This window comes from Hippocampus zosterae, chromosome 9 (assembly GCF_025434085.1).
Source record: "Hippocampus zosterae strain Florida chromosome 9, ASM2543408v3, whole genome shotgun sequence".
In the NCBI taxonomy this organism is placed as follows: domain Eukaryota; kingdom Metazoa; phylum Chordata; class Actinopteri; order Syngnathiformes; family Syngnathidae; genus Hippocampus; species Hippocampus zosterae.
In genome coordinates this window covers 15,217,964-15,239,988 of record NC_067459.1, presented here as the reverse complement: position 1 = coordinate 15,239,988, position 22,025 = coordinate 15,217,964, and the positions used below count along the sequence as shown (strand labels likewise).

The 22,025-nt window shown below is 39.8% G+C and overlaps 2 protein-coding genes across 20 annotated transcripts in view; one reads left to right on the top strand and one right to left on the bottom strand.

Moving 5' to 3' along the window:
• The first annotated feature begins 3,003 nt into the window (after nt 1-3,003).
• Nucleotides 3,004-11,592, top strand: arfgap1 (ADP-ribosylation factor GTPase activating protein 1). Of its 10 annotated transcripts, none has more exons than XM_052075548.1 (14): nt 3,004-3,220; nt 3,718-3,786; nt 4,161-4,270; nt 4,516-4,687; nt 5,147-5,247; nt 5,320-5,406; nt 5,484-5,598; nt 5,671-5,727; nt 5,835-5,867; nt 6,077-6,106; nt 6,755-6,811; nt 8,323-8,382; nt 8,874-8,923; nt 9,000-11,592. In XM_052075548.1, the coding sequence occupies exons 2-14, from the start codon at nt 3,727-3,729 to the stop codon at nt 9,337-9,339; spliced, it is 1,272 nt and encodes a 423-aa protein (XP_051931508.1). In that variant the 5' UTR covers nt 3,004-3,220; nt 3,718-3,726; the 3' UTR covers nt 9,340-11,592. The 10 variants fall into 10 exon arrangements, with proteins under 10 accessions (XP_051931508.1, XP_051931507.1, XP_051931510.1 ...); XM_052075547.1 differs by having other exon boundaries at nt 8,868-8,923; XM_052075550.1 differs by lacking the exon at nt 6,077-6,106.
• Nucleotides 11,593-17,360: 5,768 nt separating this feature from the next.
• atp2b2 (ATPase plasma membrane Ca2+ transporting 2) overlaps nt 17,361-22,025 on the bottom strand; it is a 96,820-nt gene continuing 92,155 nt past the window's right edge. For 8 of the 10 annotated variants that reach the window (XM_052075530.1, XM_052075529.1, XM_052075528.1 and 5 more), the window contains one exon: nt 17,361-21,107. In XM_052075530.1, the coding sequence (XP_051931490.1) occupies nt 20,796-21,107 (312 nt within the window). In that variant the 3' untranslated portion in view covers nt 17,361-20,795. The remainder of the gene's footprint in view (nt 21,108-22,025) is intronic. The other 2 variants (XM_052075536.1, XM_052075532.1) reach the window with 2 other exon arrangements.

Sequence of the window (22,025 nt, the reverse complement as noted above, 5' to 3'; positions counted from 1 at the left end):
ATTTAAGTCATTGATTGGTTTCATGGCCCAACAATCTGTAAGCTGTTAATAAAAGCCTTTTGATTTTGAGTTTGATTTGTCCAGAGAATGAATATCCAACATATAATATATTAGAGTATTGCACAGTTGCCAGCAAAGCTGTCAGTCTATGTTGTACTTTAAATTACTTCACATCCACTTAACCTAGATAAGCTTCGAGAGGATTAAAAAATATAACAAGAAGAAACAACAGCTACCACGAGTATTATAGCTAAGTACTGTTGATACAATTTTAAGAGTTTACAATTTTCCCTATCAAAGTTTGTTACTGTCTATAATCCAGCACCGGTTCACGCTTAAGGCTCTTAAGCTCCTGTTGTAAAAAATACGTCACCGGGGATGGGACATTGTGATTTCCCAGGAATGTTGCCGAATCACTTCAATAATCATTTAAAAACATAAACACTTGCATATATCAATTGAATTAATTTATCTGTTTCTTACCTTGTGAAATCGTTGTTATTGTGAGACTACAGTAATGTGATCAATGTCATCACATAATTGAATTTCACTAGTTATGAATGATAACAATGAGTTCATAATAATGAAGAACAAAGGGAATTTGAGGACATTTGTAATTTAAGAGGTGCGTATCAAACTGGTAGCCCATTCGCAATCATTAATAACCCAAAAACACTTCTTAGTTTAGAAGATGTTGCTGACCCCTGATCTAATAGCTAGTTATCTAATCATTTCAGTCAGAGCTGATGATCTAATAGTTTATCCAATCAATAAGGGAACTCTATCCAACCCAGCCCACATTGCAGTCACCCGTCGACGTTAACGTTTGCTAAAATAATCCATCCTTTTTTTCGTTCTACGTCGTCTCACTTTTCACCTTTTTTGTATTGTGCTGTGTATCTTGTTATTTTGCACCACGTGATCATATGCAGGTGTGTCTCAATAATAGGAAAAGGTAACCAGCCAAGACTTGCCACCAGAGTGACGACGGAGGGGCAAGTGGGATGGAGGCATTAGCAGGTGAGCTAGTTAGCTCGCTGGCGGTGGTTAGTGGTTAGTCGGCTGCTCATTTTGACCAAGGTTGAAGACAATTTTCAGTTCAGTGCCAAGATGTTAATATTTGAAATGCACATAGTTATTCATATAGAATTGACTTCATGTTTTATGTAAATGTTGAGTAAGTGGAAAATGATTAATTGAATGATACTGCTACCAACAAACAACACAAATTGAGCAACAAGCGTAGTTGAAATTGTTGACTGGTTAGCATGACTGCCTTACAGTTTCAAGTTTGTGGGTTTAAAATCCCGACTCTGTCCTTCCTGTGGAGAGTTTGCATCTTCTTGAAATTTTGGTTCACCAGTGTCAACTAAATTAGATTTTATTTGACAAACAAACATGAAAGAATGAAAGAAAGTGTAACTGAATGCACATCTTGCGTCTGCGAAAGCACATTTTCTTTTCAAGTAACAACATGAAAACAAATGTAAATGTTTTTTTTAGGTGGAAAGTGGACACGTCGAGAAAATCATGCTCATGAAATGAATTCTTTTTTGAGTGAAAATGGTCTAAATGCTTGTTTCTGCTAATAATTGATTTCCTATTGAAGTTAATTGTCATTCAAAATTCTGCAGCGTGATGGGATCATCAATCTGGTTAAACATTGGCTACACTGCAGGTGATGGCAACTGCATTTTGCCACAAGATTTCAATAGTGGGGTTTATATACGTGGAGGAATAATGGAATGTACTCAAGGTGGTACACATGAAATACAATGAAAAGCAACACATGTATTTATATTAATAGACTGAAAATCAAACATTGCACAATAACAGATTTCAATAAGACAGTCTTTGTAGTATGATTTTCTACTGATTATTAAGTTGTTAAAAATGCGTAACTAGTAATAAATGTGTGTTGATTATTTAAAACTATTGTTGGTCCTATAAAATTGTGTGCTTGCGTGCGTGCGTGTGTGTGTGTGTGTGTGCGCGCGCGTATTGTTATCGCAATCAGCATTGATCCTGTTGTCTCAGTTACATCACACGCAGCACTGACCGTTTATTTAAAAAAACAAAAACCTACGCCTTCTTGAGTGTCTAAAGTAATTGCATTTAAACAATGATCAACGGCGCCATCTAGTGACTGAAGGCTGGGGTTTCAAACCTGTCAGTACTGCATAACTGACGTCGTTTTCGCACTGGATTTGGCACAGAAGCACATACATCTGCACAATGAGCGATGCTTTTGTCTTCCTCTCTCAACTCATCTAACTGAAGCACAACTGAGTACAGTATTGAATCTGAAGAGAGCTGGAAGCAGGCGTAGTCTTTAGGGGCCTTTAGGCTCGGGTTTGCTCATAGTCTGTAGTTTGTGGCTCGGAGAATGACGGTATTCTTTGAACAATCACTGTGGAAATTCCATATGCTGTATGGTTGTTGTTTCTTCTTTGCGAGAACATTACATAATATTCCAGACTTAATCACAGCCTGAGTAGACTGCCACTACATGTTGTAAATTCATTGGCCAAGTGAAATTCACAGCCAAACTACTGTCGATTAGTGTTTGCACTTTTATTGAATGCTTGCTGATAGTTATTGTGCTAACGGACTAACCTAATCAACGAGTTAACTTGTGTGGCAGTACAAAACACTTTTTCAACATTCAGCTTTAGTTTCTAGGTGAGGTGCCAATGCATACATTATCTCACACAGTGGTGTTACCTTTCAGAAGCAGATGATAAGCAGCCGCTTTCATCAAAGGTAAACGAACAATTTTCACGTTCGCTCACTCTCTGTTTTATTGGTAATTTATTAAATTCATCAAATTATAATATTTATTGAGAAAAACAACTTTAAAATTAAATCAATACATTTGAGTCACAACATTTTGGGGGAAATGGGTGAATGACTGTAACAAGCCTTACTCGATCAATGTATTCATGCTTTTAACAATGTTTGGTATGAACGCGGCAAGTGGAGAAATCGTGGCGGAAAAAAATCCCACAATGCATTGCACTGCCCACGTATGCAAACAGGAACATGGCTGCCGGTGTTTGACTTAACTGCAGTCCATTTTTATTTATTTCTGTCGGCCTGACAGCCCTCTAAAGTTGCCTCTTCATACTTGATTGACATCTGCGACTGAAGTAGAACGTTTGTAGTGTATTTTTACCGCATCTTCTGACAACGGTGTTTTTGTTGCTCGTCGAGCAAACAGGTAAGAGTTAGTTCGCGCGATAGCTCACCGGCTAATTTAGCCTGATCGGTGTTTGTCATCCAAATCAGAAACCGTATTGACGATTCCATTTTTTGAGAAAAACCTCAAAACAAGTGACATATCCTTAAACATTGAGAACAAACACGCTTTACGGTAAGCTTCGATAGAGTCGGTTCAAATCGGACAATCCCATACTCATTTGTGATTTGGGTTTCTACTTTCTGTTCTGTTCTGTACTAATAACAATTCTATTATGTATGCTTGTATAAAAACATGTAAAATCTAAACACTGTTAATTATTAGGAGTCAGTTCATTGCCGTAGCACTGTCGTGACAAATAATATCCTTCAGCACACTTGTTTGCAAATTGTTATGGCCTCGAGATGACAATACGAGCAAATTCTTAACGTTATTATTAATCATATATAATTTTTCCCACCACTGGATGCAGCATTAACACATCTGTAAAACCTTTTTCTTGTTCAATTTGTTTTCAGTGAATCATCATGGCCAGTCCAAGAACACGAAGAGTTTTGAAGGAAGTCAGAACTCAAGATGAAAATAATGTAAGTCCACAGAGTAACCTAGTAATGCTTAATATCTACATAGAGCTGAACCTAGCTATGGTTTCTATATTTGTGCAAAACCAACAAACTACCAGTAAACATAAATGCATTTCCACTTTAAGAGGTTTTCTGTTTAAAAGTGGACGTACAGTGGTTTGTAACGAGTCCACACATCTTTGTTCAAAAGCCATGACAGGTTTTTGTGATTAAAAAAAGCTGTGAAAGAAAGTGAGTGTGGGTGACAGCAGGCGTGTGACAGAAGGGCAGCATTGACTATCTTGAAATAGCATTGTTTGAGATCACGATTTCGGTTCTAAAATGATAAATCGTTCAACCCTATCCTGATATAATGCATCTTGTTTTATTCCCCACAGCTGTGCTTTGAGTGTGGGGCGTTCAACCCTCAGTGGGTTAGTGTGACCTATGGAATCTGGATATGTTTGGAATGCTCTGGAAAACACAGAGGCTTGGGAGTACATCTCAGGTAGAGAAAAATTAGGTCTTGTTTTGACAGATGAGGGAAACATTTTCCAACTTTGAACTCAATTCATGATTTAGCACCCTTGAATTGACACACTCCTAAACGATCATAATGCATTTGACGTAACAGTCAATAAAATGTAAATGATTAACACAACAATCTTTTTTTTTTTTACATTTTTATTTCATCTAAAATATTTCTCAAAATTTGTCATAGTCTGTGCGGAAACATCTCTGTTCTGTTTGCAGTTTTGTACGTTCTGTCACTATGGACAAGTGGAAAGATATTGAGCTTGAGAAGATGAAAGCAGGAGGGAATGGCAAATTTCGTTTGTTTCTGGAACTCCAAGATGATTACAATCCCAACTGGACTTTACAGGAGAAGTACAACAGCCGAGCTGCTGCGCTCTTTCGGGACAAGGTGAGCTCTGCAGGAAACTACGGCCTGGTGAAGGACCCCACTTCCTATATAGACTGCTTAATCACAGTCCAAAATGATTCACAATCTGGCCAAATTTGGGGTACATTAGTAATTTAGTTTTGCTTTGTGTAATCAGTGTTATTGCTGCAGATGAAACAGGAACGTAGTAAGACATTAACTCTTATTTCCCCATGACTTATAAATACGTCAAGAAAAGCCACTACGGCTGCCCAAAAAATACAAAATAAATAAAGATAATGGAGATTATTATTTGTAATGCATCTTCAATTTTTTTTCTGTCAATTTTGTGTGACATTTCCAGCCCAAAGACATCCATTCTCACGCTTGACCTAAAAATATATCCATGGTCAAATAATTTTGGTATTAACTGGAATGAATATTTGATGTCATCCTATTAAAACATAAAAACACACATTCTCTTGTTCACGTCTTTATCAGGTTGCCACTGAAGCCGAGGGGAAGGAATGGTCTATTGAAACATCATCCGCTAAAAACTGGGCATCCCCTCAACCTAAAAGCAGCCTTTCATCCTCGCATCGGTAAGACTGAAAGGTAGTTTCGATATGATCCAGCAAATGACTCGTCATTACCGTTGTGAATGTACGCCACAGTTCTGGGGGCTCAGGAGCCAACTCTGCCACATCTGGTGATAAAGCATTTGAAGACTGGTTGAGTGATGACGTCAACTCTTATCAGAGGTAATAACTTGATCATCCTCTCAATGATCATTCAATTTTTTTCCTTCTTTTTAATCAATTTTAAAACTCTTGTTCAGTGGAGGTGGCTACAGTGGGAATCAAGAGAATCGGTATGTTGGCTTTGGCAACACAGTGACCCCAGAGAAGAAGGAGGACGACTTCATCAACAATGCTATGTCCTCCATTTATTCAGTAAGACACACAGTCGCCTTTTCTTTGTCCGTCAGAGATTTTAATTTCTCCTGCTGTCATTTTGTTTTGCAGGGTTGGAGCAATTTCACTGTTGGGGCCACCAAGTTTGCTTCAATTGCAAAAGATAATGTAAGAACCCAAAATGTTCAAACTGCATTTCCAAAACCAACATATCATCATTAAGTGGTAACGTTTTGGAGGAAAGTACCTCATACATTTTCATATTTCCCATCCAGACAACCAAACTGGCAAATCAAGCAACTTTGAAGGTAAGACTGACATGGTTACTGGTGATACCTTGAAGGTACACAACACACACTGATCACATATTGTATTATTGATATTAGTACTCTGTTTTTACATAGACTGTATGCTTTCTTTATTGCTTACTATTTGCCTCGTTGCACACTTAAAATATAAAAGCATGATGCTCTACTCACTGTTAACTTTAATATCTCTTTGCATTCTCTGGACGTAGTTAAGGGGCTATAAGGCGCCCCCGGAACCGGTAAAGCAAGAAATGAGCGCATGACACTTTTTCCTGCATCATGTTTGTAATAATGTGGTGTGATTTTAATTTTCTTTAAAAAAAAATGGCCGCATGAGAAGTTGTCCTGCCTTGTGTGTTAAGCGTCATTTTATTTTTGGATTCTTTTGCTTGCAAGATTCACATTTTGTGCTCGAGACGTTTCACAAACGGTGGCTGTCACCTGTGGGTTGTTGGCTTTTGCGTCATAAAGTATGTGGCATGAGTATATGGATAAGTTAAATAATACATTTTTAGTCTTCTCATCAGTCACTGTATTAACAGATGGGAAAAAGGAAAAACTACAGTGTATAAGAGACTTTGACCGCAATGTGTTATCCATTGATGCATGACAGTTTAGAGGGTTTTTTTTCTTTTTTTGTCTGTCAAAGAGTAATGGCACACACACAAGAATATCATTTTAACCCACCGTTAACTATATTTTCAAAATAGTTAAGTCAAAGGGAAATAAATTGATGTCTTGACATTGACTCAAGCTGTCTTTGAGCCATTACACCGATTTGTTTCCCATTCAGTTTCACCAGTCACTTCATTGCCAAGCCGTCAATAAGAAACTGTATAATTGAAGTGATTATCCCCACCCCCCTCCCCTCTTTGACTTCCAACTAGGCGACAGAGTTAGGACACACACTAAATGAGAGTGTTATCAAACCTACCCAGGAAAAGGTAACATTGATGCCTGAAGTTTTTCAATTGGTGGTGGGCTGCAGCACTTCAAAAGAAAACGGCTTCAGATGTGAATGCGCTATTTTCTACAGTGCTTGCTTATCAGCTTCATGTGAACGCACATTATAAGACAGAAGCAGTGAATTAGCTATGGTTAACCTTCCAACTGTTTTAGCGGGAGAGGGAAATTTACGTTAAGTTATTTTTGTCAAATTGTAATTCCCGATCCTTTTCTCAATCTCTTCTGGTTTTGGACCATCATTCTTGATGCCTGCTTTTATCATATCATAGAAGAGTTGGCCTTTTTATTTGCAAAACATCTTGGTTAAGTTGAGAATCTGACTGGACAAGCCTGTTATGCATCTGTCTTTTGCCTTATAATGTACCGTTGACATAGTTTAAGGGGCACCTGCAGCATGCACTTCTCTTTTCGCTCATACAGAATGATTGTAACCACATTTCTTTCCAATTAACTTTTTTTTTAGGCCATTGTAATAAGTGCAATCTGACAAAATCATTCCTTACTGCATGCTGTTCTAAATATGCAGTGGATGTAAAAAAAATCTACACACTCCTCTTTAAATGCCAGTTGTTTGTGACTAAAAAAATGAGACCAAGATAAATCATTAAAAAGTCAATAATGTGACATATGACTTGTATAGTTTTGGAGAGGGGAAGTAAAAGTAAACAACTGAGATAATGTGTTTGCACACATGTGTGCGCCTTCTTCTAACTGGTGTTATGGCTGTGTTCAGAATTAACACACATTCAAACTTGGGTTAAATGGCAGTCACCACACACCTGCAATCATTTCAGTTGCCTCTGATTAACCACAAATGCCGGTACTGTAAAGTCCAGCTGTTCTAGTGCGACATGCCTTATTTTTTTTTCTAGTCACATCTTCGAGCAGAAGCCATGGTCTGCACAGAGCATCCACGGCATCAGAGTAGTATTGTTGTTCAAAGGTATCAGACAGGAGATGGCGACTAAATTCTCGCTAAGGTAATAGCAATGCCAAGAAAGTGAAGAAATTTATCATCAAGTGGAGAAAATATGGCACAACAGTGACATTACCAAGAAATGGAAAATGTTCTTTAAAAAAAAAAAAAGATAAACACACTTGACAAAAACAAGAGGCCGACACCAATGGTGAAGGAGCTGCAGGAATTTCTGGCAAGTACTGGAAATTAGTAAAGTTGGAGGGAATTGCAACAAAGTATTAGTATGAGGGTGTGCGTATTTATGCAAGCAAGTTACTTTTATTTCATTTTTCTTATCACCCTTAAAATGTTTTGTTCTTTTTTCCCCCAATTCAGATTCATGGGCCACATGTCACATAAAATGTAGAAAAAGTTTGAGTTGATTTCTCTTGGTCTGTTTATTTGTTTTTTTTTAACATCACCAAAATCTGGCAACGAACACGGGTTTGTGCACACTTTTTACGTTCAGTGAGTGTACGAAAAAATATGTTGATATGATTTGTTTCAATCCTTACAATTTGGCTCATCCAGGTGAAAGATGGCAAATTGCTAGATGAAATGACAGTCGGCATCACTGACTTGGCAAACAAGGTAGGCTGGATGGCAGAGCTCTGCCACACCAAAGGGGCAAAACCAGTCTTGTGAGCGTGACTGACTAAAAAGAAAAAAAAGTTACAATACTATCAATGTGCAAATATCTCGGAGGCGCACCTTCTTGTTTCCATCCTCAGAGACTGGTTTTGTTGAAGCATGTATGTATGTGTATATTAATTCAATGTATTGCTGTTTTTCTTGCTGCCATTTTTTACTCCGGTGGTGAGTATTTGTGTGTACCTTTTTTAAAATTGCCATCATCACCTTTTTTTCCTCTCAAGACTGTAACAGCAGCATTATGTTCATACGGTATTAGATCTTGAACGTGGAATTGATCAAATATGGCGTTGTTACTGAATACACAAGACAACTTTGCATGTAATTGTCAACTGCAAGCATATGTATTTTTGAAAATATCTCCTTTTGGTGCTGTCCACTATTTTAATTTTTTTTTTTTAATTTTAACTGTATTCTTACTTTAGATGCAGGGAGCTGGTGCCAAATTGACCAATTTCTTCTCGGGAAAACCAGAAGATGGGTAACAATACATTCCATTTACCAAAATAATTGTACTTGAACGTGAATTGTATAATCTAATGATTCCATGTGCTTAGGGGTGCTGGAGATGGCTACCAGAACATGGATGCTACCGAGGGATATCAGGGCAGTTCTAGCCAGCCTGTCTCAAAGGACTTCTGGGAAACATTTGGTAGCAACAGTTCCCTAAAGGCCAAGAAATCCCCAAGCAGTGACAGCTGGACCATCGCAGATAATTCTGCAAAGAAGAGCTCTGACAGTTGGGACAATTGGGGCTCTGACGCGGCATCCAACAACAAGCACAGCACAGAGGAGAGCTGGGAGGCCTGGGACAACAACTGGGAGAATGCAGACGGTAAGGCCAAAAAGAGTCCCACAAAACCTGCGGAGGAAACCTGGGCTAATGCAGACTGGTAGTCATCTCGAGAGCCTCGACTTCCCCACTTCTGCCTCTCTTTCGCTTGTCATCCCACTGGCACGTAAAGGGAGAGAAGCCGCTCGCCTAACTTCCCGTCAATCCATTCAAATGGTCGATGTTGAACAAAGTTTACATGAAGTGCATGATAAAAAGTCTCATTCGTAAAAATAACAACTATTTTGACTTGTTTTATATTATTGTAAATGATTCCCCCCCCCACCCCACCCCCAGGGAAAACAATATTCAGTGTATATAAGATCATATTTGATGACCCTACCTCTGAAAATGGAATATAGGCCTATTGGTAAATAAGCCAATGTTCATTCTGTATACTTGAGACATCGTGATACTGCTGCTCATTTCACTTCAAGAAAATGATGCATGAGATTAAAAAAAAAAAATCTGTAAATCATTGTAAATACAGAATGAGAGATTTGACGCAAACGTATTCAAACGCAGGGCCAGTGTGCATCACATTTGAACGCTCGTGAATTCCTTTGCATACTGTCAAGGTGTGACATAAAATATTGTTTAACAATACAATAAAAATCATGAATATAAATGAACATTGCTACAAGCGGTTGCTATTTCACGCTTGTGAACTGATCCAAATCCTTTTTGACCTTTCTAAAGCAACGCTCCACCTTCCTAAAGCTACGAAAAACGATGATAGTTCTTAAGATCCCTTCGTGGCTTGGTTGAAACAATTTTGTGAACGGCAATATACAGTACTAACAATGATTTGGAAGTTTCACCCAGCTGTTTATTCGGGAAGAGTAAGTGCGTCTTTTTCAGAAAATTTGTGGTAGATTTATTAGCTTTTGTACAAATGTCAAACAGGGATGCTGTTCACTTACACACAGCATGTCCTGTAATCATCTTAAATTGGACTTTTATGAAGTTGCACATGCTGTCCAATTCGCATTATTTGGGGTGTCGTCAATAGTGCACGCATAACTGCCATTGTACTTGATCAATGTGAAATACACCTGCGTTTCGGTCTACAGATTGTGAAAGCTGAATGCTTGCGTGTCACTGTCATCGCCTCTCGTTTGACTGAAAGCGACAGACATGACAAAAGTTTCATTCAAATCCAACCCAGACAATGTTTACAAGTCCGGGGCATTGTGAAACGGCACCTTTTATGATGTGGCATTTCAATCTCAGAAATGTTTGTTTGTGCCCTGCTTAACACCCATTTGCTGTTTTTGCGCACAGGCGCCCTCTGGTGGCATCTTGGTGTCAAGAAAGTATGTTGAAATGAGTTCAGGCGTTTCCTTTAGAGGTGACTTGATGCTCTCTTGTGGTAGCAAGATGAAGTTACAAACCTTTTGGAGGGTGGGGCGGGGGAGTTCATTTACTTGCAGCCTTGCTGGAAATACAGAAGGTTCACTACTTTAAATTATGCATCCCGACAGGTAGAGTATCAGTGTTCTAATAATTTTAAAATCTATTATACCAGACAAACTTCGTTCTGTTTGTGGAGCTTTGTTTGGAAGAAGTCAGAGCAGTTCTTTCCAGCATTATAATACTTTGTGTAACACTTTGGAAAATATTTACTCCCCATTTTAGTTTTTTCTCCTCCCCTGTATCCACCAAAAAGAAAATTTTATTCCATTCCGTTTCTACCTCAAATAAGAATTTACTACACAGTGTGCATATGCGGTATGTCTCTATTATAATGTGGATTTCATGTTGTGTTAAAGCAAGACAAAATGGGATGCCGGCAACTTTGATGTGTTTCAATGTCAGTGCAATCCTGTCCTGCTGGACCTGGTGTGTTCCTGTTTGCAAATGTCTTTCAAGCCTTAAACCGCTCTTCTTTGCTTTGTTCATGCTCACGTCAGCTTGCGAGTCTGTGCGTGTGATGCCCTGAGTTGTACATGTTTGTAAATGAACATCTTGTGTCATGCGTGTTTGTGCATTGTCAAATTGAAGATCTACTGTGAGATTTCTTTTTCTCCCCCTTTCATGACAGCATGATATATAGCGGATATTCGTTTCAAAACAATCGTGTCCTCTTCACGTGAGTCAAAGCTGAAGTGAATGTCTTGTTGGAGTAATTCGCTGAATGTGTCAAGAAACAAAATGCATCCATGTGCTGACATAAAAGCATGAGACACAATTTGGTCTACTGTATAAACTAATCCTAATTATACATTTAAAAAACATCTGCACAGCAGCAATGCCTGTAAAACAAAAAAGATGTGGTGTGAAAATTAAAACATCCAGCTGTTGTAAAATCCTCAAAAGTTGTTTCTTCATGTTCAAGTGCAGTTCTCTGCTTTCCCTCTTTTGAGTTTCGCCAACAGCACCCCATGAAGTGAGACCGTTTTACACTCACAGGCTGTGTGCATTTTCCCTGTACGCAAGGTTTCTGTGTTGACTAAATTGTGTTGTAAATTTACTCGTATTTTGTCTGCATGGCACTTAACCTTGTTTAAAAGAACATGTAGTCAAAACAAACAAATGCGTAACTCTCTCCGAGACAGAAGTTATATTGTGCTGTCTTACTGTGCATCAGCCGCCCATACAATTGTGTTGAACATGGAAATGACGAGAGTAAATTGCCCACCTCTGCAAACTTAAGTTTAAAGAAAATGATCCCTTCAGAATGTGTGACCTCGAGTTTTAAAACAGTCAGGGCTTCAAAGTACCGGTAAGGTTTGGATTGGTTGCCAGCCAATCGCAAGGGCGATCCCACTCACTCCTCGGGACCATTTGGAGTGTTCCATGAACCTGCCATGCATGTTTTTGAAATGTGAGAGGACACCGGAGTACCCGAAGAAAATCCACACAGGCATAAGGAGAACATGCTAACTCTACACAGGAAGGCCGCAGCCACAATAGACCTCTGCACTGTGACGATGATGGTCGTTTTTTGGGGGCTAAAAATGCCTTACTATACATGGTTGTTTTTTTTAGGCCAAAAATGCCTGACTATACATGGTCGTTTTTGACGCTAAACATTCCTTACTATATACATGGTCGTTTTTTTCCGGCCAAAAATGCCTTACTATACATGGTCGGGTTTTTTTCGGCCAATAATGCCTTACTATATATACATGGTCGGGTTTTTTTCGGCTAAAAATGCCTTCCTATACACAGTCATTTTTTTTTTTTGTGGCTAAAAACACCTTACTCTACATGGTCGTTTTTTCCGTCTATAAACGACTCATCGTTTACTTCAAAGAGCCGAAATCCTCAGGCCTGCTCCTGAATTATTTAAATGTTTGCAACATTTGTTTATAATTGTATGTATATGTTGTTGTTTGTGTTATCATATGTAATTGAATAAGTAGACATTTCAGAATTCGAAATTTGGGACTCAATGCATAATGGGACTCATACTTTTCTGATCAGCGAGTCCCTGAGACTCGCTGCCGGTAAACTGTAAAATTATCACTGCATTGATTACCGCTTTTTCTGCACTCAGTGATTGACTTTTATGCAAAGTCATTACTCAACTTGTCTTCCGTGCCATGTCATGCCTGTCGGGTGTTGATTTACATTAAGAAACTACTGCACTAAAACATTAATTCATAAATGTATATCATATGCTTTTTTGTTTTTCTCAGTATGAATAACACGTACCCTGACTGTTTTACTCTTTGAATAAAAACACTTCATTCAAGCGTTAGGGAGTGCAAGGGGTTATGATGGAGGGGTGTTGCAAATCATGAAGACCTGCCAAGTGGGATGATAGCATTGTTTTGTACATGTCCACGGCTAGGCCTCAGCTTCAAAATCAGTCCTTGGTCCCTGGCCTTGGAGGCAAGTCCTTGGTCCTTGGCCTTGGCCTCGGAGTCAAGTCCTTGGCTTTGGCCTTGGCCTCGGGTTGCCGGTCACAGCACTGGTAATCACGTCTCCAGGCTGTCGCGGGGAAAATGTTCACAATTTTGTGCTTTGTGTAACTCACTCACTCTACTAGGTTTTGGGCCAGGGGCTCTCCGACTTCCCTCTGCCCGACGTGGCCCTGGTTGCCGAGCACTCAGACCCCGCGGAGCTGGGCAGGCTGCTACAACTCATCCTGGGATGCGCCGTCAACTGCGAGTCCTCACCACGTGCTCAGGCGGGTTGTGCTCGGTACATTCATTTGAGTTTATTTGTTAGGGAGATTTTTTTTTCCTGTGGCCGCTTTAATTCAAAGCGCATCCCTGCTGATGTACACTGCTTCGACTAACAACATGGCTGCATGGAGGTTTTACACTATATTCACTCTAATGGCCTCCTAAGACAGCACCGGTTGCCTAAGTACTCATTTACGGAATGCCGGGAGAACAGTAAAACAAGTGGGCACTCGGGGCTACCACAAATGACTATTTTACTAGTCAACTCGTCACCAGTAGGAGCCGCAACTAGTCGACTAATCAGAACTACTTACACTCACATAAAAGGTAAAACGGCCCAATAAGTGTGCATCTCCTTGTTGCCAGAATACATCCAAATCATCATGACGCTAGAGGAGTCCGTGCAGCACGTCGTCATGGCAGCCATACAGGAGGTCCGGTCCGCGCACCAGAAGACATCACATACTGCTGATGGTACACTGATGGTGTCCTTTTGTAAATTGGTGACAAGCATGCTGACTTTTTTTCTTCTTTTTACAGCTCTTACTGTAACAGTGGTGTCTTTTATTTAGTTATTTTTGCACAGTCGTCACTAGAATGTTTGTTTGAACCAAGTTATTTGCGTTACAACTGGAGTCAATCACGTCGGCAGTTGACTTCCGGGTTTGGCCGTTGGGATTTGGAGTCCTTTTGCTCGATTCCAGTAATGTTTGCTGAATGCTTTCTCATGTTTGGAATAATGAACATTGATAATACATAGTTTAAAATCATGGTTGATTTAATTAATTTTTATGATTATTGTGAATTTGAAGGTATTAAATTTATTAATGTAGTATTAATGGGAGTGGTGATAATAGTAGTACTCAGAGAATCTTTAGAGATCAGCCATCTCGTTACCGCTGCGTCCCGCGTCCGAGACGCATAATTTTCCCACAGGAGGCACAGTTCCAAACAATGTGCGTTTTGGGGATGTAAGGGATTTCTCAATCAAAACAAATAAACAAACAAAGAATCTACGGCAAGCCTGAGGATTTCACAGCCTCAATCGTTACCGGTAGCGTGTCCTTTCTGTAGCATCATTTTCACGGTACCGAAAGATAGTTCAATTATAAAAGTCACCGCACTTGAATTGACTGTGTGATCCACGCAATTTCACTGCGCCTGTATGTGTCACGGTACCGAAAGATAGTTCAATTATAAAAGTCACCGCACTTGAATTGACTGTGTGATCCACGCAATTTCACTGCGCCTGTATGTGTGTTTGTGATGTGGTGTGGTGTGTGAGTGTGTTTCTTCTAATTTACTTTCGTTTTGTTTTCAGTGTTGGGGGAAACACAACAGATGACGTTATGTGGGCATGCGGGTTGTTATTTTAGTCCGCAAACTGAGGAATCGCGCGGGTGAAAGTTTGAGATGGCGGCGAAAAATGGATGGAATTTATTAGATTCGTTCGTGATTTTTGCGGTCCTTATACAAGTGTTTCGAGGCACTAATGGCTCTTGGACTTGACTCCGAGGACCAAGGACCGCCCCTCGGTCCTCGAGCCGGTCCTCGAGGCCAAGATTAAGCCAAGACAACAGGGGGTGCCTTGGCTTAAGCTTTACAGGATGCGAATGCATTTTCTGACAGGACCGAGTTTATGACCCCTGCAATCACAAAGTATAATAACAAATGTAGGTATTACAAATAATACAACACAGAAAAATGATAAAGAACATAAAACGAAGCAAAAATTACTTCTGCATCAACCTTAAGGCTGCCTTTTTTTCTTTTTTAATTGGAGGCGAGTCAGAATTCAACCCCTTTTCAAGTTAAAAGGAACCAAGCGCAGTCCTCAAGAGACTCCAACAATCAGGGGGCATAATTTGCACGTGTATCAAATTCTTTGACATGCACCTTCTTAAAAATGTTGATAACATAGGTTACCTCCATTGGCCTTAAAGGGGGAATGTAACACTGGTTCATGGGTCACTCATGTCCACATAGGATGGAGAACACTAATACAAAAGCAATGAATCTTAGATACTGCAGAAGTGCATCGAATCAGACGAGGACATGTGACACGGGGCCAGGACACACCATGCTGGGTCATGCTGCTCTGTGAGATTTATTTTGTGATTTTTCATTCTTTTTATGTTTTTGTTGTTTTTTTTCCCCACTTGCGCTCTTGTCAAGGAGTGTGATGAGTGGGACAGTCAAGCAGCAAGAGTCACAGTTGATTATCATCATCATGAGCATCCTCCCCCATAGTTTCAGATTCATTTGTCATCACCAGCATCATAGAAGTTTTCCACAAGCTAGAAAATTAGTTTACATCACATCGTTTCACTGATTTTGGAGAGCACAAACATTCCAGCAACACACTCTAGGATTAAGGGTGGATAACAATCGGGGGGGGGGGGGGGGGGGGGGGGGGAGAAAAAAAAAAGCATGACTTTTTGCATAGTATTAAATGAACAAATACATTGAGTTCTTTATTTACAATTATTGTATAGATTTAGAAAAAAAAATAGATATTGTTTAAAAACAAGATGAACACTTAAATCACTTACCCAATAAATGGCTAAGCATGAATGCCAAAAGGTTAGTTAGCTTGTTGGCATATCTCTTTTTCTTGGTTCCACAAACTGCATGCTGCTAAATACAGTACATCGAGGCATGTGAGAATATATTGCAAGAAGTTTCATTGATATCGTGGTTATCATCAGCGGTGGTGTCACGAGTGTGTGAAAATAGCATGGAAATCGCACGGTTTAAGGTGCTTCTGACTGATTTAATTTCATCACTGATGCATGATGGGAGACGTAGTCCAATATATTGTCAGTAGAACCTCCAAAGAATGTCAAAAAGGCGAGAGTTTAAACGGCGTGACTCAGCAGTCTTGGCGGGTTATCCACCTTGGGAATATAAAAAGATGTCCATTTCTAGCTAGCTGACAACCATTTATACGACTAGCAAGAAGCAAACGGCTCTCATGCAGTTGTAAGAATTTAGAAGTGATGTGGAATTATCAAAATTTCTGATCGACCGGAAATTTCATCACGGGGTTTGATTGTACAAATGTCATATCAGTAACATTTAGAGTTGTACTAAAACTCCATCACCATAAGTCATGCTACCATTGTAGCAGCCAAGGCTAATGTCGGCTTGTACAGTGCTAATGCAAGCTTCGTATCTCTAGGGCTTCCATTTGGTTGATGCTGGATGTGTTCTTGTGTTCGAGAATTGTGCTCATGTGAGTGTCATGGAGATTCCTACGGCGGCAGTTAGTGAAGTGAGGCTACATTCAAATCTTGCTAGCAGTTTAAAACTCCCACTTTAAGCTAAGTAGAAAATTCCTTCCAAAAAAACGACGGTCACTACTACTAAAACTACTAACTTAATTTCATCGAGTGGTAGGGTTGTTATAATTTTGCCTCACAGTTTGAGATTCCAGGTTCAAATGTTGGCTCAATTATTACCGGGTGCATCCTTGAAAAACATACAAGAGATCAATTGTGTAATGTGTAAATGTGCATGTGAATAGTGTACCTAATAGTGTACCTCTCACCCAGCTCTAGCTAACTCATCATCTTAATGAAGACAAGCAGGAGAGAAAATGGACGGACGGGTCAGTTTGACCCGCAAGGTATCAAGAGCCAAAAACTGTTTATAGGACAGCATATTATATTTACAGCACTCAAATTTGATGATTCTTACGATGCCTCCAAGATTATCCTAGGTGACCGATATGCTCCCCAAAAAGCCTTTCCCATTTCCTTTCAACCTTTAAGGGTGAGCAGTTTTACTGTATTTTTGTTTTATTCTGTAAACCTTCTTCTTGAATGACATCCATTGTTTGCTATCAGTGGAAATAACTTTGGAGGTTCCACTGTATTTTACATTGAGTGTTAGGGATGTTGATTTATTTATTTATTTGCATCCGCTGTGTGGTGCCTTAGTTGTTGTCATTTTGTTTTTTTACACACAAATGATCAAAGAAATAAACAAGTGTTTTGTTTCTTGGTCAGCGTAATTATTTTCCAACAGGCCTGAGCTGACTGGTAAAGCTTGTGCACCCTTTCCACACGGGATCAGATGAGAGGACAGGTGCGAGCGAGGCGGGACAGCTTGGATAGAAGATACTACAATGTATTTATTTTGTAGAAACATGGTTATAGTTTGCATAATGAGCCTATAGAACACGCCGCACTAGTCAGTGACTTGAGTTAGTAATAGAACGAGTACAGGCTTCTTTAAAGTGGCCTTTTCCTTCTGAGTGCAATACGTTGTTGTTGGTATTTTTTTTTTTTTTGGAACGTTCCTTCTGCTGATCGTGTGGATCAGTCAAAGCACAATAAATATTACAACTATTAGTGAGCACAGCTGAGATGTTAGAGTACTGTATATTCTGTGACAGCAGGAAGACAAGCTTGGTTAAAACACACAAAAAAGCACATCTAGGTTTTACACCACATAAGTTGTCATTCATAACCAAATAGTGCAGAAAAAGAGCCCCCCCTCCCACTATTTAGATACCTGTATATGTCTATAGAAAAAGAGCCAAAGCAACATTCCTTTTTTGTGTCATCGTTTCCCCCCGGAGATGTTGAAAGATGGCGCCGGGAGGCTGTTTGAGGAGGAAAATGAATTCAAATTTCTCTGGATTGAAAAAGAAAGAAAAAAAAATACATGCTTTATCCCAGACTTTAAACATAGAAACATAGTGTGTGTGTGTGTGTATATGTATATACTGTATATATATATGCGCACCTGTCCAAAAAATTGGTCTTGTTAGCTAGTTCTACTTAGCAACATTAAATTAGACCCACAAAAAAGTGTCAAAAGCCCATGCCCAACCCATATGACACAGGAAAACTGTCGTTTTCGTTTGAAAGGGACATTGAAGGGGCATTTTTGTCATTTTAGTCATTGGTTCAATGGCTCTTAAAATTTGAAACTGGATGATGCTAAATTTGGAAGCTTTTGAATTTTCACCGTGGCATGCGAGTGGAACACAGCACCAATATTTGATGAGTAACCATGTAACACGAAGCTCTAATCACTCAGCTCCGCAGGTTAAGGAGTGACAAAATCCAGCCCCCAAAGCCAGCATGAAAATTTGTAGGCACGTCGATCATGAGTAGACCTACAAAAAAAACCTCTCAATAAGCCATGGCCAAAAACACAGAAGAAGTAATTCTGGCTTGTCGTGATCATATTTAGGTCATGGGTCCATCAAAAGCAACTCCAAGAAATGTCTGACTGAGCCAAATTTTCAACCGAAACATGAGAGGACTGGGTAATGTAAAATTTGGAAGCTTTTGAGTTTCAAGCATGGTGCAAGGAGAGAACACGGCGCCAAAATTTGATGATTCACCATGAAACCTGAAGTTCTTCTAACTTGGCTCCACAAACTAAGGTCCCCAAAGGCTGTTTAACTTAACAGCATGAAATTTGGCAGGTGTGTCTATCATGAGCAACGACGAAATAGTCTCAAGAAGCCAGGGCCGAAAAGACTGGAAGTCAAGCCATTTTGGTTTGAAGGGTCCATTTTTTGGTCACTTCTGCCATCATCATGGGTCCATCAAAGACAAACAACTCTTGTAAATTTTGACTAATTGCTCCCAAATATAAACTAAATTTACTTGATTTACATGATACTAAATTTTGATGGCACATCATGTAATACGAAGAAGAAATAACTGTATTATTATTGATCAACCAAAACTCTGGTTGATCAAAATTAAGCCTCCAAAACCAGATTTACTTAGCAGCGTGAAATTTGGTGGGCATATCTATCATGAGTAGACCCACAATAGAGTCTGACGACGCCTTGCTCGGGAAGAAACAGAAGTCTGATCTATTGGCTTGAAGTGACCATTTCAAGGTCACTGTGGCCATTCAATCAAACTACTTCTAGAGATTTTCTCCACTTGTGACCTAATTCAAACTATGCATGCTAGACAGATAAATTGGACATAATTTTAGCTTTGCATGGCAGCAAAGTTGAAAATGTAAAGTAGTATTTTATTTAACACCAAACTGTTAGTTGAATGAACTACGGGTTAAACCTTCTACCGTTTGACTAAGAAATAAAATGTAATGCAACCAAACTTAAAAAAAAAAGGTCTAAGTGATGTGTGGATGTTGGTTTCTCTGACAAAGTTAACACACTGAAATTTATCTGGATTTTGATGGGGGTGGGGGGGGGGCAGACACAAAATAGCTCACTGACATTGTGAAAACGAATTCCTGTGACATATTAGAAGATATATTAGTTTGCTAATGTGACTCAAGCAGTTCATTTTTGAAGGTCCTGATATCAACCTTTAAAGTGGTTAAAAAAACAACAACACTATTTTATAATATATGAAAAAGAAAGAAGAAGCAGCAGTGAAAGAAAAGCGAATGATAGAATTGTTCCACCCTCTGTCCCCGTGGAGGCCTTTCGTAAAAGCAAACAAACAAAGGCAACTCCAGCCCAACAATCATAAATAATACTAAGATTCCACATTTACTACCATTATAGTTTGGTTTCTTTTCGTTTGTTAATCTCTAAAAATATCTACAAGATTTCACAAGATAGCAGGCAAATTCCAGCACATTTTTTCCTTATTCTAACCCCCCCCACGCATGTTTTTTTTCCCCATTTAGTTTGAATTCTTAGCAATAATAACAACACACCGAGTGAGCTCCGACATCCCTTCTTTCTTGAAACCAGGAAGTAGACTGTATCTCTAAGTGGTCTGTAAACAAATTACATTCTCTTTTAAGACATAAATAAGTTAAAAGTACTTTCGAGCCATTCGAAGCAGGAACAAGGCAACACGCCGACAAACAAAGATAAAACTCTTCTCTACTGTAAATATATTTATATGCGTTCATATTTATGGAATATAATCCCGTAAATGCTCATTAATCGCTGTTGTGTTATTTTTGCTCTCCTCTTTTCTTTTTTTGGGGGGGTGCGGGGGGGGGGGGGTGCGGTGGGGCGGAGGTGCAAAGTTGCTGTGCAAGTTGGGCCCTGGCACCCTGTCACAAATATCATGTGATCATGCCACGCAGAAGGAGAAGAAGAGGAGCAAGCTGTTCTTATGTCCATCGCAAAAAAGAAGACAAATGGGAGGGCGGGCTTGGAAGCCTTTTAAATAAAACTCGGGCAATGTACATTCATGCAGGAGCAACAATAATAATAGAACAATAATATTAATCAGAATAGAATTACGAGGGGAGGTTCCAGTGTTTGTTTTCCTCCTCGCTGTCTTCAGTTTGCTCAACTGCGAGACAACCACAAATGCAAGATGGCTGTATCGCTTTTGTTTCATCTTTTTTTTTTTGGTCCCCCCCCACCCACTTTGGATGTACCGGTTACTTGAGCAGGTGACAGTTCCTAAACCAGGAGGTTAGAGGCTGGTCTCCAAGCTGTGCAAAGGGCTGGCGGGGCTGGAGGAGGCCGCCGACTTAGTGGTGTCGATGGCGAGGTTGATGCCGCTGTCGATGGCGTTGTTGTTCTTGTTGGGCGACGACGGCTGACTGGAGTACTTCCCCCTCCGGCGAGCCGAGTCGTCGTCCGTGTCGTCGATGAGCGGGATGTTGGGCGTGGAGTCCTCTATCCTAAACTCGGGCTGCGTCATGAAGTTGTGGATGGAGGTGCGTGAGTCTGGCTTCTCCAGGCCTTCGTAGAGGGAGCTGCGGAATGCGTTTACGACGCGTATCTGCCATGTGGGAGGGAGAAGAGCACACGTTGGGATTAGGATGAGGCGAGACAGCTGGGAAGAGGTGGGGCGTGGAAGGAGGGAGCCTCTCATGGATGATGTTGGACATCCCGGCTCTTTATCTTAACATGGAGCTGCCTTATTGGTGTTGGCTAAAACGTGGGAAGCTCTGTTGGTCTGTTAGTTTGATGCTGAATCCATCAAAGTGGTCCATTCATGGATCGAACATTTGTTGCGAATTCTGCCCTTCAGCTCCTTGTTAGAAAGCAGCAAGCTGTGCAACAACTTTTTTTCTCTTTAACTTAGGAAAGTTCATTTTTGTAGTTTTTGTAACGCACTTTTTAATATGAGTATGAAGTACGATGTTACATACAGTGGAATGTTATTTTATGAATGTCCTGGTTTACCCACAGAGTACAATTTACTCACTAAATTTTCCAAGAAGGAATGACCTTTGTTATCACACTATTTTTGGTTTCTGAACAGTCTTGCGATGGCTTCACAGAAGGCTCAGTTGTGCTTTTTTTTTCACTATGTAAAAATCACTGCCCCTGTGGCTCATACATTGCAAGTACAGTACAGGGCACCTTCGGAAATTCACTCTGACAGTCATGTACTACTCTGGGAGTATGTGTTGAGATATGCTCTGGTGTCAAACTCGAGGCCCGGGGGCCAGATCTGGCCCACCACAACATTTTTTTATGGCCCTCAAAAGCAGCTCAAACATGTCAACTTCCATCATACTTTCTAAAAGTGCTGTATCAATTACATGTTTTAATTGCCTGTCACATTTTAAAGATTATGGCAGTTTATTTTCTACAAAATACTCTGTGTGAGTACTTGATTGTACATATAATATAATATACATATATTTCATCGCAAACCGCTTCAAACAACAAAGCGTGTGACGGAAAAGTG

Coding starts and splice junctions, on each gene's coding strand:
- arfgap1 (XM_052075547.1), top strand. CDS start 3,727: ATGGCCAGTCCAAGAACACGAAGAGTTTTGAAGGAAGTCAGAACTCAA. Junction 5,599..5,670: donor CTATGTCCTCCATTTATTCA/GTAAGACACACA, acceptor TTTGTTTTGCAG/GGTTGGAGCAATTTCACTGT. Junction 6,812..8,322: donor TCAAACCTACCCAGGAAAAG/GTAACATTGATG, acceptor TGGCTCATCCAG/GTGAAAGATGGCAAATTGCT.